General features: G+C 40.1%; 1 protein-coding gene across 1 annotated transcript in view; it reads left to right on the top strand.

Annotated features, from left to right (window-relative positions):
* LOC146962359 (laminin subunit beta-1-like) overlaps nucleotides 1–25,816 on the top strand; it is a 51,931-nt gene extending 26,115 nt beyond the window's left edge. Inside the window, exons 18-33 of the mRNA XM_085769033.1 lie at nucleotides 579–722; nucleotides 1,528–1,759; nucleotides 2,878–3,041; nucleotides 4,409–4,633; nucleotides 5,417–5,634; nucleotides 7,793–7,889; nucleotides 13,226–13,595; nucleotides 14,635–14,819; nucleotides 17,245–17,486; nucleotides 18,297–18,503; nucleotides 20,139–20,283; nucleotides 20,410–20,617; nucleotides 21,488–21,629; nucleotides 22,868–23,044; nucleotides 23,254–23,413; nucleotides 25,138–25,816. Coding sequence (XP_085625159.1) covers nucleotides 579–722; nucleotides 1,528–1,759; nucleotides 2,878–3,041; nucleotides 4,409–4,633; nucleotides 5,417–5,634; nucleotides 7,793–7,889; nucleotides 13,226–13,595; nucleotides 14,635–14,819; nucleotides 17,245–17,486; nucleotides 18,297–18,503; nucleotides 20,139–20,283; nucleotides 20,410–20,617; nucleotides 21,488–21,629; nucleotides 22,868–23,044; nucleotides 23,254–23,413; nucleotides 25,138–25,274 — 3,053 coding nt within the window. The 3' untranslated portion in view covers nucleotides 25,275–25,816. The remainder of the gene's footprint in view (nucleotides 1–578; nucleotides 723–1,527; nucleotides 1,760–2,877; nucleotides 3,042–4,408; nucleotides 4,634–5,416; nucleotides 5,635–7,792; nucleotides 7,890–13,225; nucleotides 13,596–14,634; nucleotides 14,820–17,244; nucleotides 17,487–18,296; nucleotides 18,504–20,138; nucleotides 20,284–20,409; nucleotides 20,618–21,487; nucleotides 21,630–22,867; nucleotides 23,045–23,253; nucleotides 23,414–25,137) is intronic.
* The last annotated feature ends 707 nt before the right edge of the window (nucleotides 25,817–26,523 follow it).

The following is a 26,523-nucleotide window of genomic DNA, read 5'->3' as shown; positions in this document are numbered from 1 at the left end:
ACACGTCACGTACGCACACACACTAAAAAAAGGCTGCAGTAGTGTGTGTCAGTAGCTAAATATTTTGTCTTTTGTCATCAAAAGTCATTTGTCAGTGTTGATTTAGTTGTTGTTTACAAGAGAACAACTGTACAGATGTTGAGGCGTCACTAAAGCAAAATATAAAGGAGCCAATTGTACTGGTTCACCTGAAAATGACAGCCGACACAAAAACCTCTTTTTCTCAAGATTTTGGTGCCAAAATGGCATTTTGGGCTAAACTAACCTATATTCAACCGTCAATTTCACAAGACTTTGATGGGTTGAATGTGTATGTAGTAACAGTACATAATATTATGGTGGGTCTACGGAAATCAGTCAAAAAGCTGGAAAATGGCTGGCAGTCAAAGAGTTAAGGGTCATATGTAGCAGAGTTAACGTAAAAATCTTGCATAATTCCTCTTTAATATCAGATCGGTGCGTCTCTAGTACGCGGTAGACGGTTTGTCTTTGAAACACGGGGTCGATTCTGATTTCATCAATGTAAAAGTCGACTCATGTCCTCCTCCTCCTTCTTTCTACCTCCTCTCATTTCCCAGCATGCCAGTGTGACCCTCAGGGCTCCCTCAGCGCCGTGTGCGAGTCCAGCGGAGGTCAGTGTCAGTGTCGACCCAACGTCGTCGGCAGGAACTGCGATCACTGCGCCCCGGCGACGTTCCGGTTCAGTCCCTCCGGCTGCATACGTGAGTCCCTTTTTTTGATGTGAACCAACTGACCGAATCTCCTTGTTGTTTACAACTACTTCTGGGTAGAAAACCAGCACGTAATTTGAATGAGAACAGTAGTAACGAACGAAAGTTTAGCTATATATATCATATTTTTCACGCCCTATCACTGTTTAGACAAATCTGAAATGATTGAAGAAACATTACTATTTCTGTGTGTGTGTTTTGTGTTGCTATGTGTTGTATTTATTTAGTTTTGGGGGAATCACAGTGTCTAGAAAGCATCAGTGGCTGCAGCTGACAGGGACAGCTAACGGTAGCTAAGCTAACGGCGGTAGCTAAGCTAACGTCAGTAGCTAAGCTAACAGCAGGACGTCAGCTGTTAAAACCCTCCCGTTGTCGGACACGACATGAAACTACTCCGGTTAGCTCAGTCATGTTGTAACTCAGATATCCGCTGGAGATTTTTTTTCTTTTTTTATGGACCGTTTATTGAGTCACTGAGTTATTAAAGTTAAACAGGTAGCTAACCGTTAGCCCGGCTAATCTCTGATAACCATGACTAATTACAAAAATGTGCACACAGAAATAGTAATGTTTGTCCAATCATTGGTTTTATAGACTTTACAAACATCAGATTAGTCTAAAAGGCGATATAATAACATGAAAAATTTGATATAGTGAAACTCTCGTCCGTCACTATTGTTCTCATGCTGGTTTTCTACCCGGAAGTAGTTGTAAACAACAAGGAGATTCGTCCTATAAAAAACAAAATGCACTAATGAGTTAAACCCCTTTTCCTTTCCTTTCCTTCCTCCGCCAGCGTGCGGCTGCGACCCTCAGGGTGCGGTCAGCGCCTTCTGCCACGAGGCGACGGGTCAGTGCGACTGCGTTCCCGGGGCGACGGGGCATCAGTGTTCCCACTGCCTCCCCGGCTTCTGGGGCTTCCCGCGCTGCCGCCGCTGCCACTGCAACGGCCACAGCGAGCACTGCCACCCGCAGACCGGAGAGTGTCAGGGCTGCAGGGACTTCACCACCGGACACCACTGTGAGAGGTACGACGCTCCGATTGGCTGCTGCTTTTACAAGACGGCCGATAGATAAGGCGAAGAAAAGTTTGGTAACCCTTTAATGTACACACTGCAAAAACTCAAAATCTTACCAAGAATATTTGTCTTATTTCTAGTCAAAATTTAATTTCTAGTCAAAACAAATCTCATTATACGTAAAATCACATAAAAAGTAGATTGTTTTAGACAATTTTTACTTCTTTCAAGCATATTTTTACTTGAAATAAGTAGAAAAATCTGATAGTGAAGCAAGTTTTTCTTACAAGCACAAAAAACTGGCTTTCACTGGCAGGTTTTTCTACTTATTTTAAGTGAAAATTAGTTGAAAGAAGTGAAATTATCTAAAAACAAGTTAATTTTTAGGTGATGAGTCGTATTTTAAGTGGAAAGAGATTAGTTTTGACTAGAAATGAGAAATATGAGAAATATGAGAAATATTCTTGGAAAGATTTTGAGTTTTTGCAGTGCAGGCCATTAATTACGTGATGTTGTCAAGAGACAGCCGAGAAATAAGGTCAATTTCATAGTAATGTCATGTTTTTATGAACATTTCACATTTCTATGAAAAATAACCCTATTTCTAGACATTATGACACAATTACTTGTTATTTCTTGCCTATTTCTTGACATTATCAAGTAACTAATGGCCTGTAAATTAAAAGGTTAGCCTACCTAAAGTTTCTATTCCCAAGAAAATAATTTATTTTATTATATAAAATGTCCAGATGTTTCTAGGAGCCATTTCTGTCGTTTATTATGGACAACGGTTTTAAGGTTGGATCTAAAATCGACTTCAACAAACACTTCTCCTTTAATAAAGCAGATGTATCGCTTATAGGCTATAATACATAATGGAGACCAGTGTGAAGCAGAGGCCACATTTTAAAGAGTTAATGCAGAGTGTGGACTCAAAAAATGAGCTTTTAGACTTGAAACGATCAGTTTGTCAATTATATTGTTAACTCAGGAAAAGACAGTTTCTATTCTCAAGAAAAGTTTGACTGCTCTGGGCTTCTGTAGAGTTGATTTTGGGTTTGAGCCGCTCTCCTACATTACATTAAGTGTGAGTCGTTCTGTTCAACCCTTTTTTTTCTTACTTCCAGGTGTCTGAACGGTTACCACGGCGACGCGGAGCTGGGTTCAGGCAGCCACTGTCGTCCCTGCATGTGTCCCGACGGGCCGCGCAGTGGACGCCAGTTCGCCGACAGCTGCTATCTCCACGACTACAGCAACCAGCTGGTGTGCGTGTGCAGCCCCGGCTACCAAGGTAAACAAACGGAGAGACGACATCATCGCACGCATCACGACGCAAACCCAAACACCTCGGCTCAGACGCTGTGATCAACCCCCGTCTCGTGTTTCTGTCTGAGTGTCCTCTAAAACTATGGTTCTCAAAGTGTGGTCCGGGGCCCCCCAGGGGTCCTTGAGGATGGTTAAGGGGGTCCCCAACTTTTTCTTGAAATTTTACCACTTTTTTCTAGATTTTTTTTTATTTTTCTGAGAAACATATCAGGAAAAAAAATCTCAAAAAAAAGTTTCTAAAGAATTCTAGAAAAAAGTGGTAGGATTTCTTTAAAAAAGTAAAAAAAAATCTAGAAAAGTGGTAACATTTAAAAAAAAAAAAAAAGGGGTAAACAAAAAGTTTGTGCAGCAGAGTGGAAATGTTACCACTTTTTCAATTTTTATTTTTTTTTTTTACTCTTTTTTTTTAGAAATTTGACCACTTTTTTCTAGAAAATCTTTATCTTTTTTATTTTATTTTAGAATCTTACCACTTTTTTCTAGAATTTCAAAGTTTTTGAGAAATGTTTGCCGCTTTTTTTTATAACAATTTTTTTTTTAATGTTGCCACTTTTTCAAGACTTTCTTTTTTGTTTTTACTTTTTTGAAAAATTTTACAACTTTTCTCTAGAAAATGTGTAACTTTTTTTTAATGGAAATCTTACCACTTTTTTCTAGAATTTTTTACAAACTTTTTTCTTTTTGAGATTTTTTTCCTGAAATGTTTAAACGATTTTGGAGAAATTGTACTAGTTTTTTCCAGATATTTCTCTACAATATTTCCGAAAATTCACGATATTGGCCATAATTTGAACGTACATTGACTAAAAAATTAACGTTCTTCAGTCTGAGAACAAATATTTGTTTATTTCTGGTGTTTGCATCAAAATTTTGTCCAGTGGGGGTCTTTGGTCTAATTTGTGTCAATTTACACTGTAAAAACTCAAAATCTTTCCAAGAATATTTGTCTTATTTCTTGTCAAAATGTCTCATTTCTTGTCAAAACTAATCCCTTTCCACTTAAAATAAGACTCATCACCTAAAAATTATCTTGTTTTTAGATAATTTTCACTTTAAATAAGTAGAAAAATCTGCCAAGTTTTTTGTGCTTGTAATAAGGAAGAAAAACTTGCTCCACTATCAGATTATTTTAAGTGAAAATATGCTTGAAAGAAGGAAAAAGTGTCTAAAAACAAGCAGCTTTTTAATGTGATGAGTCTTATTTTAAGTATAATGACATTTGTTTTGACTAGAAATGACATTTTGACTAGAAATAAGACAAATATTCTTGGTAAAATATAATTTGAGAACCGCTGCTCTGAAAGCCCCGCCCCTTTTCTCTCTCGTTGCCAGGCGCCAGGTGTGACCAGTGCGCCCCCGGTTACTTCGGCAACCCTCTGGTGCCCGGCGGACGCTGCACGCGCTGCCAGTGCAACAACAACATCGACATGCACGACCCCGGGTCCTGCGACGTGCGGACGGGCGCCTGCCTCAAGTGCCAGCACCACACCGACGGCTACGCCTGCCAGCACTGCAAACTGGGTTACTACGGCAACGCTGCCACGCAGAGCTGCAGGAGTGAGTACGGCTGTGACATGAATCCAACCGTAACCATAAGAGTTAAACTGGTTTTAAATGATGAAGTGCCTGTTAAAGGGATAGTTCACCCAAAATTGAAATTTCTTCTCCGAGTTACAGGGGGTCTCGACGTAGCAGTGCATGTCCATATGACGGTTGCAAATGGATACCAACTGTCTTCGTAACAAAAAGACACACCAAAAAACATCCAAATACCTCCATGCTGCTCGTATGTAATGTCCGTCTTGTATTGAAGCCCCGAAATGCGAAATTGTTCCGAAAAAAATTAAATAAGTCTATATTTCATGCTTGTTTTGTAGCGGCAGCTCCTCTTCCTGGTCCGTCCAAATCTCGCGAGATTTGTGCCGGCGTCAGTAATCGCACTGACGTCGGCGCAAATCTTGCGAGATTTGGACGGACGGACATTACATACGAGCACTATGGAGGTTATTTGGATGTTTTTTGGTGTGTCTTTTTGTTACGAAGACAGTTGGTATCCATTTGCAACCGTTATATGGACATGCACTGCTACGCCGAGACCCCCTGTAACTCAGAGAAGCCCCGGAGGACTCTGAAACTTCTCCCAGCCCTTAGTCCACATGAGGGGGAGTAGATAATGAGTGCAATTTGAATTTTGGGTGAACTATTCTTTTAAAGGCTCCATATAAACAAAGGAATCGTTATTATTATTATCATCATTGTGTTTGTTAGTAAAAGCTCTGAGAACCACTTGAGAACAATCTCAGAATCTATGATGAGTGTCTTTCCACCTCCTCTGTGCAGAGTGCATGTGCTACTCGTTGGGGACGGTGCCTCAGGCTTGTTCCTCCCCGGACGAGTGTCAGTGCAGCCAGCACAGCGGTCAGTGTCCGTGCCAGCCCAACGTGGTCGGTCAGAACTGCGACCGCTGCGCCGCCGACACCTGGAACCTGGGCAGCGGCTCGGGCTGCCGGCGCTGCGACTGCGACCCCGTCCACTCCCTCAGCTCCTCCTGCAACGAGGTGAGTCACAAGCTGTTTCAATTCAAATACTTACAGAGTACACTGTCAGGAACAGGGTATCCGCGGGGTCTTGAAAAGTATTAAAAGGTGATAAATCAATTTTGGGGAAAATTAAGACCCTTAAAAAGTATTAAAAAGTCTTTTCACGACTTTATAAAGTCTTAAATATTGAAGGTATATTGTTCTGAATTAGCTGTCCAAGAGTTTGAGTCCTAAAAAACATTGCGGAAGTGTGAACTTATTTGTTTTATTAAAAAACAAAGATGAACTGGTTCATGAAAAAGAAAAGAAGATTGTTGTTTTTGTTTTTTTGATAAACTTTGCCTTTGATTTATTATCCCAGCCTTTTTTGATTTCTATTGTATCATAGAGATCTGTTCAGTTAAAAGTTTCACTGATGTAAATGGTTACAGCTTGAAGCAGCGGTGAGGTATTAAAAAATGTTGAGAAGGACTTGAAAAAGTCTTAAAAAGGTATTGAAATTAACTTCAAGATTCCTGCTGTATTTACCCTGATGTAGTATACAGCAGTGGTTCTCAAACTTTTTTACATCAAGGACCCCTAAATTGACACAAATTAGACCATGAAGGACCCCCATTGGACAAAATTTTGAAGCGAACACCAGAAATACACAAATATTTGTTCTGAGACGGTTACTTTTTTAGTCAATGTACGTTCAATTTTAGGGCCAATAGCGTGAATTTTTGGAAATATTGTAGAGACATATCTGGGAAAAAACTGGTACGATTTCTGCAAAAACGTTTAAACATTTCAGGAAAAAAAAATCTCAAAAAAAAAGTTTCTAAAGAATTCTAGAGAAAAGTGGTACAATTTCTCAAAAAAGTAAAAAATAAAAAATCTAGAAAAGTGGTAACATTTCTAAAAAAAAATAATTATAAAAAAAAGTGGTAAACATTTCTCAAAAAAAGTAATTAAAAAAAAATCTGGAAACATTTATAAAAAAAAAAAATTTTTTTAAACTTATAGAAAAAGTGGTAAAACAAAAAAAAGTTTGGGACCCCCTTGAACCTTCTCAAGCAATAGATCCATTCCATTGCCAGCAGAATGAAACATTTCATGTCTTTATTTACTTAATTTCTTGTAATTGTAATGATAATGTCTTACATTTAATGAAGGCCTAAAATCTAGTATCTCAAAAAATTTGAATATTACAAAAGACCAATTAAAAAAAGCATTTTTAGTATGGAAATGTTGGCCTTTTGAAAAGCATGTCCATCTATATGCACTCAGTACTTGGTTTGGGGCTATTTAAGTTGAACTACTGGAAATAGACTTTTCCATGATATTCTAATTTATTGAGATGCACCTGTACATACTCTAAATAATCGAATTGAGATGCAGCCATAGTCGTGTTCCCGCTGCAGCTGATCGCTCCCAACAACGTTGACGTTAATGTGGGAGAGTCGGTCTTTAACCCCTCAGAGACACATTAGGGGTAAGTACCACTCAGCGAGTCCAACATCTGTCCTGTCCTGTCTGCATCGTTTCCTGCATTAACGCTGCAGCAGCTGCTTCTCTACGAATGTCATCATGTATAGCCGAACAGACTCATGGCTCAATCAGCTGCTGTTGGCCGAGGCCTCAGTCCCGACAACAATGTAGAGGAGTAGCCTAGCAGGGAAAATGTTCCCCACGTCTAATCACCTGCTGTTGGTTACCGTTGTTTTTCTTTTGGATATATGGTCTCCAGCTGTTTGGGAATTCACTCTTTTCTCTCTGCAACTCCACTTCACTCAAACACACAATTATTCATGTGTACACTCTGCACATAAAGAACAGGATGGTGTGTGTGCAGTGCAGTGCACCCACTCTCTCTCTCTCTCTTTCTCTTTTTCTCACACACATACACAAACATTTGGGTTTCTGTGTTTACTGGCGGCTGTCCACCGGAGGAAGGAAGTCTCAGAATACACTGTGGAATAACTGAATACACGTTTGTCCAAAGAGAAGAGAAGTCACATCAAAAAGCACAAAGAGCCATTGTGTCTGCGAGGGAAAGAAAGAAAGAAAAAGCTGCAAAAACACACAGAAATATATAACGTTTCATATCATATCGTATCGTACGCCTTCTGTCTGATGAGATTTGGTTGCTTCTGGTGGTGTTTTATTTATTTATTTTACGTTTTTTCCTCCGCAGGTCACAGGACAGTGCTCGTGCAAACCCGAATTTGGAGGAAAGACGTGTCGGGAGTGTAAGGAACTGTTCTGGGGCGATCCTAAAGTTAAATGCCACGGTAGGTCATCCTAACCCGTCACTGACATACAAACTAAATAAACTGGGACAGATCACGACGCTCCTTCCGTTTTCTGACCTTTTACTGGAGCAGTGACACATGTTTTTTTCTTCTTTTTTTTTTTACTCTAGCACAGATTTGAAACAATGCTGATGAGCTTTCAGCCGAGTTTGAATTTAATTCTTAACTTTGGTGCCACCAAGTGGTTTTAATCAGAAGAGACACTGTTTGTGTGCATTTTACACACAAGTTGAGATGTGTTTTATTTTGAAGGGTTGATCCATAAGAAGATCTAAAAACCATCTCAGTGTAGTTTCCCCATCTCCTCTCTCAGATTCTCTCTTGAGCTGTAGTAACAAGAGGTCGGTGTCAGCCAATCAGAGGAGAGGAGGAGGCTCCGAGCCTCTCTTCTGATTGGATGTAGCCTCGCGTCACCAGGCTCTTCAGACAAGCGATGAGCCTGGTGTCTGTTTACTCCGAATTTCGTCTGCATTCTGGTTCCCGTCTGTAGCGGATACCGAAATCACCAAATTCACCAAAATAACAGTGTTCACCAACATAAAACGTATAAAATAAACATTAACTTGTAATACAATAAAAGCAAAATGTTAACTTAATGGCTTGGGGACTTTCTTGTAAATTATATTCCTTAAATTAAAGAGTTTCACTGCATTTTATTAGCTTGGTGCTTTTATTTTGACGGAAAGGCCTGTCTCTCTTGCCCTGGATCCATTTCCTACCAAAACAGCAAGTCAACGGCCCCAGACTAGATTGGATGACTGTTTTCTGATTGATCCAATAAGAAATAGAGCAGATTTCAGAATAAAACACTCAAGAGAAATCCTGCAAAGTGTTGGATTGGATGTTTGGGTCTAGGTGGTGAGGGGGCGGGGCTTTGTTGTGACATCACAAAGTGACAGGAAGTCCTGACGGCTGTTTTTTTAAGGCTCAGTTTCTGAATACAGGCTGTGTGTGTTTCTCTGTGGACTGAGGCTTTGATACTTTCACAGTATTAATATACGTAGAACCTAGAGCTGCTTTATGAAATGTGGAAATCTCATCTTATATAGTAGAACGTGGGACCTTTAAACCAACTCTGACTATTTAAGGTGGCAAAAACAAGACCTCCAGTTGACTTGTTTGCATATTTAAAGGATCATTGTTGCAACAGTAGGGAACACGGCCATGAGTGCAACACTGTTCACCCAATATGGATGTAAAAACTCTCGGCCTTGATCACTGTTACATTTCAAATTGAGTCAAAACAGTGTCCGACTGTGTCCACTTCCTTTTACATTTCTGTCTCTGTGTGTGGGCTCAGCGTCTCCTCTGAGCTCCAGTGTGGAAAGACTTGAGCTTTTTAAGTTGTTTCTCCATCATCTGATTTTGAAACGACTTTAAGTGGATGTTGTCAGGCAGCGATAGTATAGTAGTGTGTCAGCAGGGAGCCGGCGCTGACTGAACATCTGTTTCTGATGTCTTAAAAAGTTTTATATTGTCGAGTCGAACAAACTCATCCGCAGAAATGTGCTTCTCTCTCTCACAGTAGCTGGCTCTCCCTCACAGAGAGAGAGACAGAAAGAGAGAGAGTGAGAGGAGGAGTGGGAAATAAAAGGAGGTGGGAGGAGATCTGGGAATGACCTCTGGATTCCCTGCTCATGAGAACCAGATGTTCTCCAGAAGAACTCCCAGGCATCCCATTTTCGTCACGCAGAAACACCCAGAGGACGCAGGAATTCTGAATTATTCCCACCGAGTTTCAGGCTGTCAGACCAGCTGGACCTCGGCGTCCTCTCCTCTCCGAACAGATGATACACTGATGCGTCATGGGAAATCTGAGCGCCGTGGTCGCCGTACGGAGAAATGTGTGTGTGGGAGCGATGTGTGTAGTAATGTGAAGCCTCTTAAAGATGCTGCAGCAGCTGAGAGGTGCACTGCAAAAACTCAAATATCTTACCAAGAATATTTGTCTTATTTATAGTCAAAATGTGATTTCTAGTCAAAACAAATCTCATTTTACGTAAAATCACATAAAAAGTAGCTTGTTTTTAGACACTTTTTCCTTCTTTCAAGCTGATTTTCACTTGAAATAAGTAGAAAAATCTGACAGTGGAGCAAGTTTTTCTTCCTTATTACAAGCACAAAAAAAACTTGTTTTCACTGGCAGATTTTTCTACTTATTTCAAGTGAAAATTAGTTTGAAACAAGTGAAAATGATCTAAAAACAAGTTCATTTTTAGGTGATGAGTCTTGTTTTAAGTGGAAAGAGATTAGTTTTGACCAGAAATGAGACATTTTGACAAGAAATAAGACAAATATTCTTGGAAAGATTTTGAGTTTTTGCAGTGTGGTTTTTGTTCTAGTGTTCAGATGTACTGGACATCATGTTAGAGGTCAGAATGTATAAGTATTTGTATTTTTATTTAGCACATAAAAGATGTATAAAACAGCATATTCAAAAGTGGAACGACAACAACAAAGGACATACAAAGTATACAGTAGATGAAGCAAATGTGCCGGAGAAACCAAAAAAAAACCCCTAAGGGCTTGTCAAGTGGTCCTCCAAAAGACAAACATTCAACATAAATTTAATTTACAGAATGAAAAAACAACATAAAACAATTAAAAAGAGAGAAAATCAATATTGTGTGAAAATTCAAGACAAGACATTTGTTAAGATAAGCATTCAACATAAATTCAGTTTACAGCCATGTGAAAAACAAAACATAAAACAATTAAAATGTATATGTATAAGTGTTATTGCTATGTGGCCATTTGGTGGTAGTATCCCATAATAACCACGTACCTTCTGACCCAAACCTGTTTCTAACGGCGAGTGTAATATTTCATCATGACAAAAAAACGTAAAACTTCAAACCCAGCCTTCGCCTCCCGCTCCATAAATCACACAAACAAAATGCAGCGGCGTCGACGGTGAACGACTCTGAAACTCTGCATTCCTTCTGCCTGACTCATCATACCAAACCAAACCTGCCGGGGGGGAGAGCGGACGCTCGGGGGGTCAGAACGACCTTCACGGTCCAAGTTCACGTCCAAGTTTATTTACATGAGGAGCTGGAGGTTGAATTAGCTTCAAATGACTTCTCTCCCAGGGGAGACTTAAAAACTACCAGACGTCTTATGTAAGGCTGTACAGTGTCTCTGTTAAGCAGCAGGAAATAGAAAATAAACTATATTATTTTTTGTTGGTAGCCTATAGCCGTTTACTGGTTGATTGTGACCCAACTCCGACTTTACATCCATTGCCTCATTTTATTTTTGTCACTATTACATCTAAATCTTCAATATTAAGCATCATGAGCACCATTAACTATACTTAGTGTAATGCTACAATAGTTTTATTTTAATGGCAAGCCAAATGCTTTCAAAGATTCACATCACACACAACCACAATTGCCCTAAATTGGACATTACATTATTACTTTCTCGAGATTTCTGTTGATTCTCCATACAAAGTGAAATAAACTGAATTTTGAAGTTTTGATTTAAAGTTATGAGATGTGAAGTTCAAGAGATCTGACCATTTTTAGGCCAATAAATTAAATTGCTTTTGTACATATTTTTTTAATTAACTATATATTAACTTAACTTTTAACGTCTTTCAGCTCATAGTTACTGGTTCTGTTCTCTGGTGGAGACCAAAAACAGAGCTAAAAGAGGGTGAGCGCATCATTTAGGACAGAGGTTCTCCAACTTTTTTTATATCAAGGACCCTGAAATTGACACAAATTAGACCACAGACCCCCATTGGACAAAATTTTGAAGCAAACACCAGAAAAGAACGTTACTTTTTTAGTCAATCGACGTTCAAATAACATGAATTTTTGTAGAGAAATATCTGGAAAAGACTGGTACAATTTCTCCAAAAACAAACATTTAAAGCAGAAGTAAGTGGTCCGGTCGTTTTCGCTAATGCTGCGTTCCAGGCAGGCTTTTGAAATCGTAAATTACAGCTTCAAGTCACAACTTACGACTTTGTAGCGTTTCAGGCAACCCACTCGTGTTTTTCCGACCTGTTTTACCGGTGAAAGTCACTATAACGGCCACTCGTAACTTCTGACCCGTGAACTCGTACCAGATCGAACTGGTACCACTTCACGGTCGGAAAAATACGAGTTTCCTTGAACGCACCATAACAGTCCTCGTCCCTACGTCGCCACATTCACGGCGTCCCTTGGCTGCACACACAGCCCTGCATGCCGTTCTCTCTCCTCATTGGATAAAAACTGTAGGATACGATAAATGTTTTCTCCTCGACTCAGAGCAGAGCAGAGTGACTGACAGACCCGTGTTTCAGACCAAACACTCTATGTAAGTGATTGCTGTCGGAAGATATAACTATTTAAGACTTATATTAACACAAATATATCACTTACTTCTGCTTTAAACATTTCTAGTAAAGAAAATCTCAAAAAAAAGTGGTAAAATTTCAAGAAAAAGTTGGGGACCCACTTGAACCCTCTCAAGGACCCCTGGAGAACCAAACTTTGAGAATCATTGATCTAGGAAAACTCTGGGACTTGAAACTATTTTAAGCAAATAAAAAAATATTATAACTAAATTAAGCTAAATTAAAGCAGAAGTAAGCAATATTTTTGTGTTAATATAAGTCTTAAATAGTTCTATCTTCCCACAGCAATCACTTACATAGAGTGTTTGGACCGAAACACGGGTCTGTCAGTCCCTCTGCTCTGCTCTGAGCCGAGGAGAAAACTTTTCTTGTATCCTACAAGTTTTATCCAATGAGGAGAGAGAACGGCATGAAGGGCTGTGTGGTGCAGCCAAGGGATGCGCCTGAATGTGGTGACGTAGGGACGAGGACCAATAGATCCATGACGAGGGCGGGGGCTGCTAACTCCATCGGTTGACAAGACGTTATGGTGCGTTCAAGGCAACCCGTAACTCGTGTTTTTCCGACCTGTGAACTCGTACCAGTTCGATCTGGTACGAGTTCACGGGTCGGAAGTTACGAGTGGCCGTTATAGTGACTTTCACAGGTAAAACAGGTCGGAAAAACACGAGTGGGTTGCCTGGAACGCTACAAAGTTGTAAGTCGTGACTTGAAGCTGTAATTTACGGTTTCAAAAGCCTGCCTGGAACGCAGCATTAGCCAAAACGACCGGATCGCTTACTTCTGCTTTAAGTAATAGAGCATGTTAATTTGTTTCCAGTCTATAGTTGGAAGAGTTAACAACCTCAGAATATAGTTTGTCCCTCTGTAGGGTGAAATGGTGAAATGCATATTCCTAGATTTACTTGAATATTCCAGGAGTTGAGTTAATTTCCTACCTGACTTTTTCCATCTGTGTCTTCAGCTTGCGACTGCGACCCGCGGGGGATCTCCAGCGAGCAGTGCCACCGGGCCACAGGTCAGTGCACCTGTGTGAAGGGCGTGTCCGGTCTGCGGTGCGACAAGTGCGCCAGAGGCTACCAGGGCGAGTTCCCCGCCTGCGAACCGTGCCACCAGTGCTTCGCCATCTGGGACAACGTGGTCGGCGAGCTGACCAATCAGACGCGTCGTCTGGAGGCCCAGGTGACCGAGCTCCAGACGATCGGGGTGACGGCGCCGTACAAGGAGTTGATCGACAGCTTGGAGAGAAACTCTAAGGCTGTCCGAGACATCGTGGAGAGCAACCCCGCAGCGGTGAAGCTGGAGCAGAACCAGGACCTGATGCACCAGATCACGTAGGTACCAAAACAGTCATCACTGCACTGCAAAAACTCAAAATCTTTCCAAGAATATTTGTATTATTTCTTGTCAAAATGTCTAATTTCTAGTCAAAACTAATCTCTTTCCACTTAAAATAAGACTCATCACAAAAAAATAACTTGTTTTTTAGATCATTTTCACTTGTTTCAAACAAATTTTCACTTGAAATAAGTAGAAAAATCTGCCAGTGAAAGCAAGTTGTTCTTGTGCTTGTAATAAGAAATACAAACTTGCTCTACTATCAGATTATTTCAAGTGAAAATATGCTTGAAAGAAGTAAAAATTGTCTAAAAACAAGCTACTTTTTATGTGATGAGTCTTATTAGACATAATAAGAATAATATTCTTGGTAAGATTTTGAGTTTTTGCAGTGTGTGGGCCGGATTTACTAAGGTCCCAGATAACGGGCGCTAAATTGTTTGCACCCGCTAAAATATTGCGTGTTTGGTTAGTGCACGCAAAACAGCTGATCTACTAAGAGTAACCTGCTAAATTAAAACACGTGCAAACCACAATATGTAAATGAGGGTTTTGCGCGTGGTAATCGTTTCCGCTAGGGGTGGGTATTGCCAAGGACCTCACGATACGATACGCATCACGATACTTAAGTCACGATACGATACGATATTGCGATATCCAAATTTTGCGATATATTGCGATATTCTACGATATATCATACAGATGATAGTGATAATTTATGGGACAAACTGAGTCAAAACAATGTAATTCAAATTATCCATGCCATTTTATACAAGTGCAAATTACAACAACATATTTGCATGTACAACACACTGTCTGAGGTAGCAGTACAGTGACACCTCGCGAAGCAGAGGTGCGGAAGTCGTACTGGATTTACGTCTAAAACATGATTTATTATTTGAAAAAAAAAGAAAAGAAAATCGATATTTAAATATTGAATATCGATATCGTATCGCGATATAAAGTATCGCGATATATTGCCATATCGATATTTTTGCCCACCCCTAATCATCTCTGTGTCTTTGTTTATCTCAGTGGTTTGATGTCCTACCTGAACGGAAAGCTGAACACGACCGAGGAGACTTTGAACGATCTCCACGATGATGCCAACTCCACCGACGTGAACTTGGACGCACTGGTGAACGAGGCCAATGAGCTCGACCTGAACGTCAAGGAGCTGAGGCAGCAGGTGTACGACGCCAAGAACGCCAACATCCAGGGTGAGAAATCAAGACACGAAAACAAGCAAATCATCGGCATATTGCTTCACTGCAAAAACTCAAAATCTTTCCAAGAATATTTCTCTTATTTCTTGTCAAAATGTCTCATTTCTAGACAAAACCAATCTCTTTTCACTTAAAATAAGACTCATCACTTAAAAATTAACTTGTTTTTAGATCATTTTCACTTGTTTCAAACAAATTTTTATTTGAAATAAGTAGAAAAATCTGCCAGTGGAAGCAGTTTTTTGAGCTTGTAATAAGAAAGAAAAACTTGCTCCACTGTCAGATTTTTCTACTTAAAGGAAAGGGAGGCAGAAATCTAGAAAAAAGCTTTGAGTTGAGTCCACACGGTTCTCATCCCCTCAGCCGGAGCAGCGAGTAGAGAAAAAACGTCTCTTTCTTACGTTTTAAAACGTCCAAATAATACGAATAAGGGCTGCTGCTCTGTGATTGGTCAAAATCAACCGTCACGGGTAGATTCTTTGCAGGCTGAAAACAGAGCCTAGGGGAGACGCAGACGTCTGATCTTTTTTCACATCACTTCATTTACATTATCCCCAAGGTTAGTGTGTAAGTTTTTGCCTAATACTGTCAAAAAAAGCTGCCTCCCTAGCCTTTAATTCAAGTGAAAATCAGCTTGAAAGAAGTAAAATAAAGTGCCTAAAAACAAGCTACTTTTTAATGTGATGAGTCTTATTTTAAGTAGAATGAGATTTGTTTTGACTAGAAATGAAAATTTTGACTAGAAATAAGACAAATATTCTTGGTAAGATTTTGAGTTTTTGCAGTGTTCATACTATTACATTGGCTTCAATTGAAAAAGAGTTGAATCAAACCTTTAACTAACACGAAAACAAGCACATCGTCGGCATATTGCTTCACATTCATACTATTACATTGGCTTCATTTGAAAAAAAAAGATTTCAATTAAATTTGGTGGAAGGTTAAGACTTAAAGGGATAGTTCACCCTAGAATGATATTTCGCTCATTATCTACTCACCCTCATGTTGACTAAGGGCTGGAAGAAGTTTCAGATTCCTCCGTGGCTTCTCTGAGTTACAGGGGGTCTCGGCATAGCAGTGCATGTCCATATAACGGTTGCAAAGGGACACCGGAGCTCTTCGTAAAAAAACACACACAAAAAAACATCCAAATACCTCCATGCTGCTCGTATGTAATGTCCGTCTTGTGCTGAAGCCCCAAATTGCGTAATTGTCCCGAAAAAAATTAAATAAGTCTATATTTTAAGCTTGTTTGTAGCGGAAGCTTCTCGAAGCTCCTCTTCCTGGTCCGTCCAAATCTCGCGTGATTCGCAGTAACCGCACTGACGCATGCTGACGCCGGCGCAAATCACGCGAGATTTGGACGGACCAGGAAGAGGAGCTTCGAGAAGCTTCCGCTACAAACAAGCTTAAAATATAGACTTATTTAATTTTTTTCGGGACAATTACGCAATTTGGGGCTTCAGCACAAGACGGACATTACATACGAGCAGCATGGAGGTATTTGGATGATTTTTGGTGTGTCTTTTTGTCACGAAGACAGTTGGTATCCATTTGCAACCGTTATATGGACATGCACTGCTATGCCGAGACCCCCTGTAACTCAGAGAAGCCACGGAGGAATCTGAAACTTCTTCCAGCCCTTAGTCAACATGAGGGTGAGTAGATAATGAGCGAAATATCATTCTAGGGTGAACTATCCCTTTAATTCTGGGATTTTACTTTCATGTTGCAATAGTTGAGCATCGTTTTGTATGCTCCTTCGAGAAAATCTGTTCGGTCTTCGCATATTTTTTACCCAGGGGGCAAAGCAAAAAAACGGACACGGAGCGTTGTAAAAGGTTTGACACCAGAAATGATATCTAGGAACTTCAAGGATTAAAACCTGGGTGGACAACCCGGTCAACTAGCTGCTGGAAAGCTACAGGGGGCAAAAACCCCTCTTTGCGGGTAATTTGGCTGGCGAAATTATGTAAATGCAAATATTTAGGTACTACAATGGCATAAATAGTCATACAACTATAACATTTGGCAGAGAGTATCTTGACACATAGGGGGAGGCAGGAAAAAAAGATTCTGGGGTTTGTTGCAAATCGATTTTAAGATATCACCCTCAACATCCCAAAAAAGACCAAAAAAACTACTGTTCGCCTGACAAATTCTCATGAAAATTATTATTTTTCAGCACTTTATGGAGAATATCTATGCCTAACGTGTATACAGAAAACTTCCTTAATTCATAAGCTTCTATTTGAGTCCAAGATAGCCTTTCTACTAGCTATTGGAAAGTGACTGAACTGTTTTCCAAAAAAATTACAAATACATCAGTGTCTTGCTGTGGCGGACGTGGGCATTGTTTTTAGAAGTATATCCCTGACGGACAGTGTGTGTGTGTGTGTGTGTGTGTGTGTGTTTTTAGGTGCCATGGACACCATCACAGCAGCATACAGGGAGTCTGTGTTGGCAGAGCTCAAGGCCAACGCTTCCACCAGCGACCCCGGGAACACGGTGGCGGAGTCGGCCGCAGTACGGAAAACCACGGGGGACAAACTGAGCAGCGGCCAGAAAGAGTTCGACCGCAAGCAGCAAAGGCACTCGCAGAAGCTGGACAAGCTGTCCAAGGAGCTGGACAAGTTTGACCTGACACCACTTAGCGAGAAGGTGAGGAAACATATCATATACTGTACTTAAAGGGATAGTTCACCCAAAATTGAAATTTCTACTCATTATCTACTCACCCTCATGTGGACTAAGGGCTGGGAGAAGTTTCAGAGTCCTCCGTGGCTTCTCTGAGTTACAGGGGGTCTCGGCGTAGCAGTGCATGTCCATATAACGGTTGCAAATGGATACCAACTGTCTTCGTAACAAAAAGACACACCACAAAAAAACATCCAAATACCTCCATGCTGCTCGTATGTAATGTCCGTCTTGTATTGAAGCCCCGAAATGCGAAATTTTCCCGAAAAACATTAAATAAGTCTATATTTCAAGCTTGTTTTGTAGCGGAAGCTTCTCGAAGCTCCTCAAATTTGGACAAACTGGGAAGAGGAAGGACCCTGGTTCGTCCAAATTTGACGAACCGGGAAGAGGAGCTTCCGCTACAAACAAGCTTGAAAAATAGACTTATTTAATTTTTTTCGGGACAATTTCGCATTTCGGGGCTTCAATACAAGACAGACATTACATACAAGCAGCATGGAGGTATTTGGATGTTTTTTGGTGTGTCTTTTTGTTACGAAGACAGTTGGTATTTGGTATTTGCAACCGTTATATGGGCATGCACTGCTACGCCGAGACCCCCTGTAACTCAGGGAAGCCACGGAGGACTCTGAAACTTCTCCCAGCCCTTAGTCCACATGAGGGTGAGTAGATAATGAGTGAAATTTCAATTTTGGGTGAACTATCCCTTTAATAATAAAAAACATTTTGCTTTCACATCATCAACTGACACACTGACTCTTTCCTCTGCAGACGTGCGGCGGTGCAGCTGAGGGCGACAGCTGCTCCGGCGCCCCCTGTGGTGGGTTGGGTTGCGTCGGCTCGGACGGAGCTCCTCAGTGTGGAGGAGAAGGATGCAAAGGCCTCGTCACCACCTCCCAAACTGCTCTGAAGTCAGCCAAGGACCTGGACCAGGAGATCCTAGCAGCCATGGAGGAGGTGGACAAGCTCTCCAGGATGGTAAGATCATAAGAACATGAACTTTATTTTTTAACCTGTTCAACACTGGTGGAAAAAGTAAGCATACAGTAAACTAAAATGCATGGACCCTATTACAGTAAATCATAATTAAAGGGGAACTATACCTCTTTTTTTAAATCCTAGAACACTAACGTCGGGTGATTTTCACCCATGAAATATTGTTTCATAATTCATTTCATTATGTTGCTGTTTCATGGGTCCCTGGGTAGCTTCATACTGCTCACTGACGTCACTGAAGGTAGGCATGTTACCCTGCTCCCATCCCTAGTTTTTTCAGCAGGCACATGTTCGGGTGGATTTCACCCGACGTTAGTGTTTATGTATTAAATCTGGCGACCGTTTCTGGTGATGCTGAAAATTTTTCTTTTTTCTTTTAACTCCACCAAATAAGTCTCAAATGTCCCACAAATGGGTGGTCTGAAGGACAAAGTCCCAGCTCCATTAGTTTTTTTTTCAAGGAAGTTTTTGTTAAAAAAACAAAAAAAAATCACAAATTTGGGACATTTTTTTATACATAAAACATACATATAAACATTGTATAGTGGAAAATTAAGGAAGTGTACTTCAATTTGCCATGTATTGTTGTATTTTAATATACTTTGATGAGAAATATTTTTTTATGGGTATATTATATCGGGTAAAGAATACCCGGCGTTAGTGATGATGTTACTATTTTAGCATTAGTGTTCTAGGGTTAAGACTAAAAATGTTCTGTTGGATTCTGATTCAGAACACAGATAGGATCAGCTGTTTAGAGGAAACAACACACGTCGGTTCAAAGTCAGGAAGACCATGTTCTCTGTGATAGGCTCAAACAAAATACACAAAACCAAACAAACTGTGAAATGAACAAACCTATTTCTGGCTCATGTGACTGAATGCCGCTGAGCGAAGCCTTAGATGTTCCTATGCAGACAGCAACCTACACAATGTTTCAGCAGCTTCTTTTTACACTGGGATAATGTGCTCTTAAATATTTCAGACAAGTCTCTCATTAATTCTTTTGTGTGTAATTCTGAGCAGCTGAACCACATCTGAAATGCATCAAAGAACAACCTTGAAAGAAAGGTTAAGAAATTACATTATTTGAACCTGACTGACATTTTTTTAATCCCAACCCAAGCCTGATAAAGCTTTATACATAGTGCTTAAAGGGGAACTATTATGCTTTTACAGCTTTTCAGACTTATAAATCGTCTTCAGGTTGTTTTCAGGTATATAACAGCCCATGATAAATGCTCATATTTGAAACAACCAATCAATAAACCAATAAACATTCATCAGTTACATTCACATCAGTGCAGTCGGTCATCACATTGTCACATCATTACATTTGAGAAAGCGGTCCCATGACCTCTTGAAATTATCCACATCATCATTGATTCTGGCTAACATGTGTTCATATGAGAAGTTAACATTTTTAATATACTAAAATAGTAAACAAGCCAATTTCTGTACCTGTAGGTTAGATAGACTTTCAGTGAGACAACTTTGTGTAGGCGTGTAACTGTGCAGCGGTTCAATATCATAAAAAAAAGCCCCTGAAATCAGCATAATAGGTTCCCATTGAAGGATCTGTGTGACCAAACCACTGATTGTTGTGTTTGGGCTCAGGTGTGGGATGCAAATGGTCGTGCAAACAAGGCCAAGGCGGAGGCAATGGAGGTGCTGGCCAAGTCCAACCAGAGCAAAGAGCGGGTGGAGCAGAGCAACGAGCAGCTGCGCAACCTCATCAAGGAGATTCGAGACCTCCTCATGAGTGAGCTGCACTACAAACCTGCACTCGTCCAAACGGTCTCACGTGGACTTATTTCTACTTTTTCAGAGTAAATGACTTGTGTTGTGTGTTGTTGTTTTCTTTTTTTTTTCCTTTTTACTAATCCAGATGATAAAGCAGATGTGGCAGTGATCGAGAAGGTGGCCAACGAGGTCATGGCTTTGGAGATGCCGACCTCGACGGAGAAGCTGCAGGAGCTGACGAAGGAGATCAGGGAGCGGGTCGGCACCCTGACCAGCGTGGAGGCCATCCTGAGCCAGAGCGCCGAGGACATCCAGGCCGCCGAGACGCTGCTGAAGGACGCCAAGGCCGCCAGGTAACACGCACCCAGCTCAGAGAATCAAGCTGGTTATCTCGAGGTCAATGGTTCAAGGGGGTCCCCAACTTTCTCTTGAAATTTTAACACTTTTTTTCAAGAACTTTTTATGTTTTTTGAGAAATGTTTACCACTTTTTTATATATATTTTTTTCTTTTTTTTTTGGAAACACTTTTTCTAGGTTTTTTTTGGGTCTTTTTTACTTTAAAAAAAAAAAAATTACCACTTTTTTCTAGAAAACTTTTTTTTTTTTTTTTTGAAATTTTTTGAAATTTTACCACCTTTGTTTAGAATTTGTTTACTAACTTTTTTTTGGGGGGGGGGGATTTTTACCTCTTTTTTCTAGAATTTTTTTTTGAGAAACTTTTTCATATAATTTTTTTACTTTTTTTAGAAATGTACTTTTTCTAGATTTTTTGTTGAAATTTTACCGCTTTTTGGTGACATTTTACCACATTTTTCTAGAACTGTTTTTGAGACATTTTACCACTTTTTTTCGAGAATTTCTATACAAACTTTTTTTTTTTTGAGAATTTTTACCACTTTTTTCTAGAAATGTTGAAACGTTTTTGGAGAAATTGTACCACTTTTTTCCCGAAATGTCTCTACAATATTTCCAAAAATTCACGCCACTGGCCCTAGTTTGAACGTACATTGACTAAAAAAGTAAAATATTTTTGTAATTCTGGTGTTTGCTTCAAAATTTTCTCCAATGGGGGTCCTTGGTGTAATATGTGTCAATTTAGGGGTCCATCATGTAAAAAGTGTAAAAACCACTGCTCTAGGTCTCTGAAATTAACCGTCCTCTGTGTGTGTGTGTGTGTGTGTGTGTGTGTGTGTGTGTGTGTGTGTGTGTGTGTGTCCGTCAGTGAGGAGGCGTCCAACATGAAGGAGACGGCAGAAGTGGTGAAGACAGCTCTGGATGAGACCGAGCGCGCTCAGAACGTCGCCATGGACGCCATCCAGCTGGCCCAGAACAACACCAAAGGCACCCTGGAACTGCTGATCACTGTGAGTTTTGCTGCGTTCATAACAACTCGGAGGTCGGAAATCCCAACTCTAAAATTTCCGACTTCCGACATCATTGCGGAACTCGGGAGAAAAAAAAACATGGATACCTGAAGGAAGTTTGGCATATTGTGGCTCATAGCTGAATACGAAAAAATAAATGCAGCAGTAAATTATGTTTATTTTGGAGGAAGAGGAGACGCTGCAGATGAGTGCACATAGCCTTGATAACAGTTAAACGTTATTTCCGTCACATACGAGGAACCGCAATTTCACAGCATACAACAATCACAGCTAAATATAAACGTATTTCATATAGGCTACTGCAATGATACACAAAAAATATGCATTCAAACCAAGGGGGCAGTTGTGGGTCTGAGAAGTGAAGCTCACTTCCGCATTCAAAAAACTGCAATCCCCTCAGCTTCCTCTGGGGGCTGGTGTCAGAAGGGAGCATTCCCTATAGACCCCCATGTTAAAATCGCCGACTTTACATCCTCAATAAACATGTTAAAAGCCTGGTGTCAGAACGTTTTTTCGTCTCAATCGATAGTTTCTACCCCCGCACACACTCTGAGGGGGGTGAATTTTTTTTTAACTCTATCGTTTTACCGTTATTAGGTTAAAACTCTGGCCAATTAGGGCGCGGAAACGTTGAGTGACAGGTCCGAGCAGCTCCGTGGACAGCTGCTTCGAGGCCAGTGGGCGGGTTCTCAGCCGGCCAATCCAACATGTTCAGGCCGCCATATTTGAGTCACAAAAACGACTCCCCAAAACCAATGGGTGACGTCACGGACGCTACGTCCATTCTTTTTACAGTCTATGGTTTCAACCTCAACAAATAAATTAAAATGTCTAAATTCTTTTTTTTTTAAGTATATTTTTGGGGCATTTATGCCTTTATGGATAGCACAGTTGAGACAGAGAGGAAACGGGGAGGCAGAGAGAGAGGGAATGACATGCAGTAAATGGCGCCCGACGCGGGACTCGAACCAGGGCCGACTGCAGCGAGGACTGTGCCTCTATGCATGGGGCGCCCGCTCTAACCACTACGCCACGCAACGCCCCAAAATGTCTAAACTCTAACCGTTTAAGACGAAGGCCGCCATGTTTTCATGTTGTCGTGACGTCAAGTCGGATCCTTTCAGAGCTGCTGAAGCAATAACAGCATCAGTCAAGGAATTTAACACTGTTCACCTTTGAGCGTAGATAGAATAATTAGAATCCTCTGTGTGTTTGAGGTGGAGGCGGAGACGGCCTCGTCGGAGCTGGAGCTCAGTAAAACCACCGATCGTCTGGTGCAGCTGGAGAGGGACGTGGGGCTGCTGAGGCAGAACGACCTGGAAGTGAACCAGCTGGTGGAGACGGCCGAATACGTCACGGAGCAGGCCAAGCTGGAGGCAGAGGAGGCCCAGCAGGTCTCTCACACACACACACACACACACACACACACACACACACACACACACTGAGCACAACCACTTAACCTCTTGAAATACCTTACATTTGTATTTTGGGTTAGCGAGGACCACCTAGCATCAAACACACAAACCGCTTTCATCTGTTGTCATCATCCTCGTCATGCTTGTTTGTGTGTGTGTGTGTGTGTGTGTGTGTGTGTGTGCAGGAGTTTGACGTGGAGGTGAAAGATAAGTTTGAGGAGGTGGAGGACCTGGTGGAGGATAAAGGGGAGTCGGTGCTGCAGGCGAGGAGGAGAGCCGACGAGCTGCAGCAGGAGGCCAAAGAGCTGCTCGCTCAGAGCAGCAGCAAACTGCACAGACTCAGAGGTAAAAAAATATATCTACAGTTTATTTACTGGTGTGTTTTTCATTCATGTATTTCTGAGATGATAATTATATCACACCTCACAATGAATATTAGAAGCTTCCATATGGTATTTGTTTAATTAGTGCAAAAAAAAGGTAGACTTTTAGACTTTTTTAGACTTTATTTTATTTGCACATAAAAAATAAAACAAAACATCTACTTATCTCTCTTACTAGTAAGAAAGATGTGAAAAAGAAATGTGCAGGTGAGGTCTGAAGCCCGAAAGCCTTATAACATGACCTCACCTTGATCTAACAAATAACTGAAGCACGGTCAAGAAATAATAATCACATACCTTGTACAATGTAGAGAAATAATAAAATTAAAAAATAAAAAGAAAGGGAAAAAATGAAAAAAAAAAACAGGGAAGATGTTGGTAGTAAAATTTAAAGTAGTAGTAATGATAACAACACTAAATAAATAAATAAACGAAAAGAGGTGAGAAAAGAAAGCGAGACAAAAGAAGAGAACTGGTACAGATGATTTAAGTTCAAGTAAACACTAAAAAGGGAAAAGAAAAGAAAAACTATAAAAAAAAAGTAAAATGTAAAGGTAAATGTAAATTAACTTTGAGCTTACAGCACAGCCTCCTACAGATAAAAAGTCTATAATATATAATGTAATGATAGTATGATACATGATCAAAAATATCTTTAAAAAAAACTATGAATATGTTTATTATTGTTCCAAAATGGGCCGTCAATGTAGGATTTCTATAATGCACATTCATTAACACAACACAATTTAATACATTTGTATTTAGCCTTAACATTTACAGATTTGTTATTTTTGCCTTGAACTTGATGTAGATAGATAGATAGATAGATAGATAGATAGATAGATAGATAGATAGATAGATAGATAGATAGATAGATAGATAGATAGATAGATAGATAGATAGATAGATAGATAGATAGATAGATAGATAGATAGTACTTTATTAATCCCTTGGGAGGTTACCCTCAGGGAAATTGAGGATATTCTGTGTTAATTCTCCTTTATATACTGATTTTGTTGAACTGGGACTAGATGTGCACACTAGGGTGGCAACTAATGATTATTTTTGATGATGCACGGATACAGTTTATTAATTTTGGCACTAATACCACCATAGTCAAGGGTGACATCTTTAGTTGTCTTGTTTTCTCATATTCAAACTCAAAAATCCAAGTCTATATTGACTTAAAGCAGAAGTAAGCGGAATATTTGTGTTAATATAAGTCTTAAATAGTTGTATCTTCTGACAGCAATCACTTCTATAGAGTGTTTGGTTTGAAACACGGGTCTGTCAGTCACTCTGCTCTGCTGTAAGCCGAGGAGAAAACTTTCCTTGTATCCTACAACCTTTATCCAATGAGGAGAGAGAAGGGCATAAAGGGGCGGTCCTCTCTGTGTGTGCAGCCAAGGGATGCGTGTGAATGTGGTGACGTAGGGACTCCATCTGCTGACAGGAAGTTAGACAAAACGACCGGATCGCTTACTTCTGCTTTAACAGCTATAAAACCATACAAATATAGTGTATGTCTATTTGTTTTCCACTTATTTACTGCTTCATATGCGACATTATATCTACTACTTATTATGGATGGGCTGACTGGAGAAATGAGTTGGCCTTTTGGGATTAATAAAGCACTCTGACTCTGACTCTGACTCCATGTCACCTTTATGTTCTCTATGTTTCCAGAGTTGGAAACGTCCTACGAGGCGAACCAGTGCATCCTGGAGGCCAGAGCCTCGGAGCTGGCCGAGCTGGAGCAGCTGGTCCGTCGCGTCCTGGAGGAGATCAGCCACAAAGTGACTCTGTACAGCACCTGTCTGTGATGATGATGATCATGATGATGATGAGCGCTGGCTGGGAGTTTAATAGCACCAAATGTTTTAGTTTTTAGGATTCCTGAAAACTTCTCCCTGACTAATTCATTCAACAAAAAAAAAAAAACTATTAGGACCAAACACTGTAAAATGTTTGACACTGTCACTGTGTGCGATCCAACAACTTAACACCAAAGTATTTTAGGCAGCTTATGCCAACAAGTATTTTAACAATGGAAAATCTGCCATTAAAGCCATTAAAAGTGTTGACGTCCCAAAGGAAACCACTGAAAGCCAATGTGACCTCAGCGCTACAAGCTAGAGAATATAGAAGTATTTAACTGTGTAAGCTACTACGACAATGTGTGTATTTAAACATATGACTGAACATATTTGATAGAGATATTAAAAGTTTTATATTTACATCGTACAGTAAGCCCAAAGATATGAAACACTGTCTGGATAAAAAAAAAAAAAAAGGCATTTGTGGAAAAAAAAAAAAAAAGTGCTGTGACTTTGACCAAATAATAAAAATTGGATTTGATGATGAAGTTACTGAGGCGTCGAATTTGTTCTTTTTTTCCTTCCAGCAGGGTGGGTGTTCACAAAGCATCGCCTGGTTTTGATTAGATATGACTCATTTTTGATGTTGCAATCAAATAATGTTGTGTAAAGCTAAAATCAGACTTTCAACACACCAACACACTCCATGGAGGGTTTTTAAGTCTTGGATTAAGCTTTACATCATATTAATATGAGGTTTACAATACATTCATGTGCTGTACTATCAAAAGTATGTTGTTTTCAGGCCTCTTTCTTTCTGGTTTAACTCTGGACTAATTCCACAACTGAAACTATTCAAGGTTTTCCAACAAGATCTTTTCAAATCTGATCTCGTAATCAGTTTATAAATCACATACAGCTGAGAGAAAAAGAGGTTGAACTGTACATGAAAACAGATTTTAGCAGTAAAACGGGGTCCTTCTACATTAACTCAGTGCTTATTGTGCCACCTAGTGGTTGCAGCTCCCTATTAAAATGTGGTGCCCAGTAAAATACTAACATACTCAAGCACACATGATGAATAATTTGTATACAGTGTATGCATTAATCTGTGGACATGCATCTACGTACATTCATAACTATATATGGGTCAGTGACAAATAAGAGTTCACAAGATGAGAAATTCAGAAATATCTTTAATGTTTTAATAGTATATATCAGATTGGTTTACATGTACATTTTGTTTTCATGTTGG

Source organism: Trachurus japonicus, chromosome 23 (assembly GCF_045865225.1).
Source record: "Trachurus japonicus isolate A0001 chromosome 23, Traja_1.0".
In the NCBI taxonomy this organism is placed as follows: Eukaryota; Metazoa; Chordata; class Actinopteri; order Carangiformes; family Carangidae; genus Trachurus; species Trachurus japonicus.
Note: the sequence above shows the minus strand (reverse complement) of the source record. Positions and strands in the feature narration are given on the sequence as shown.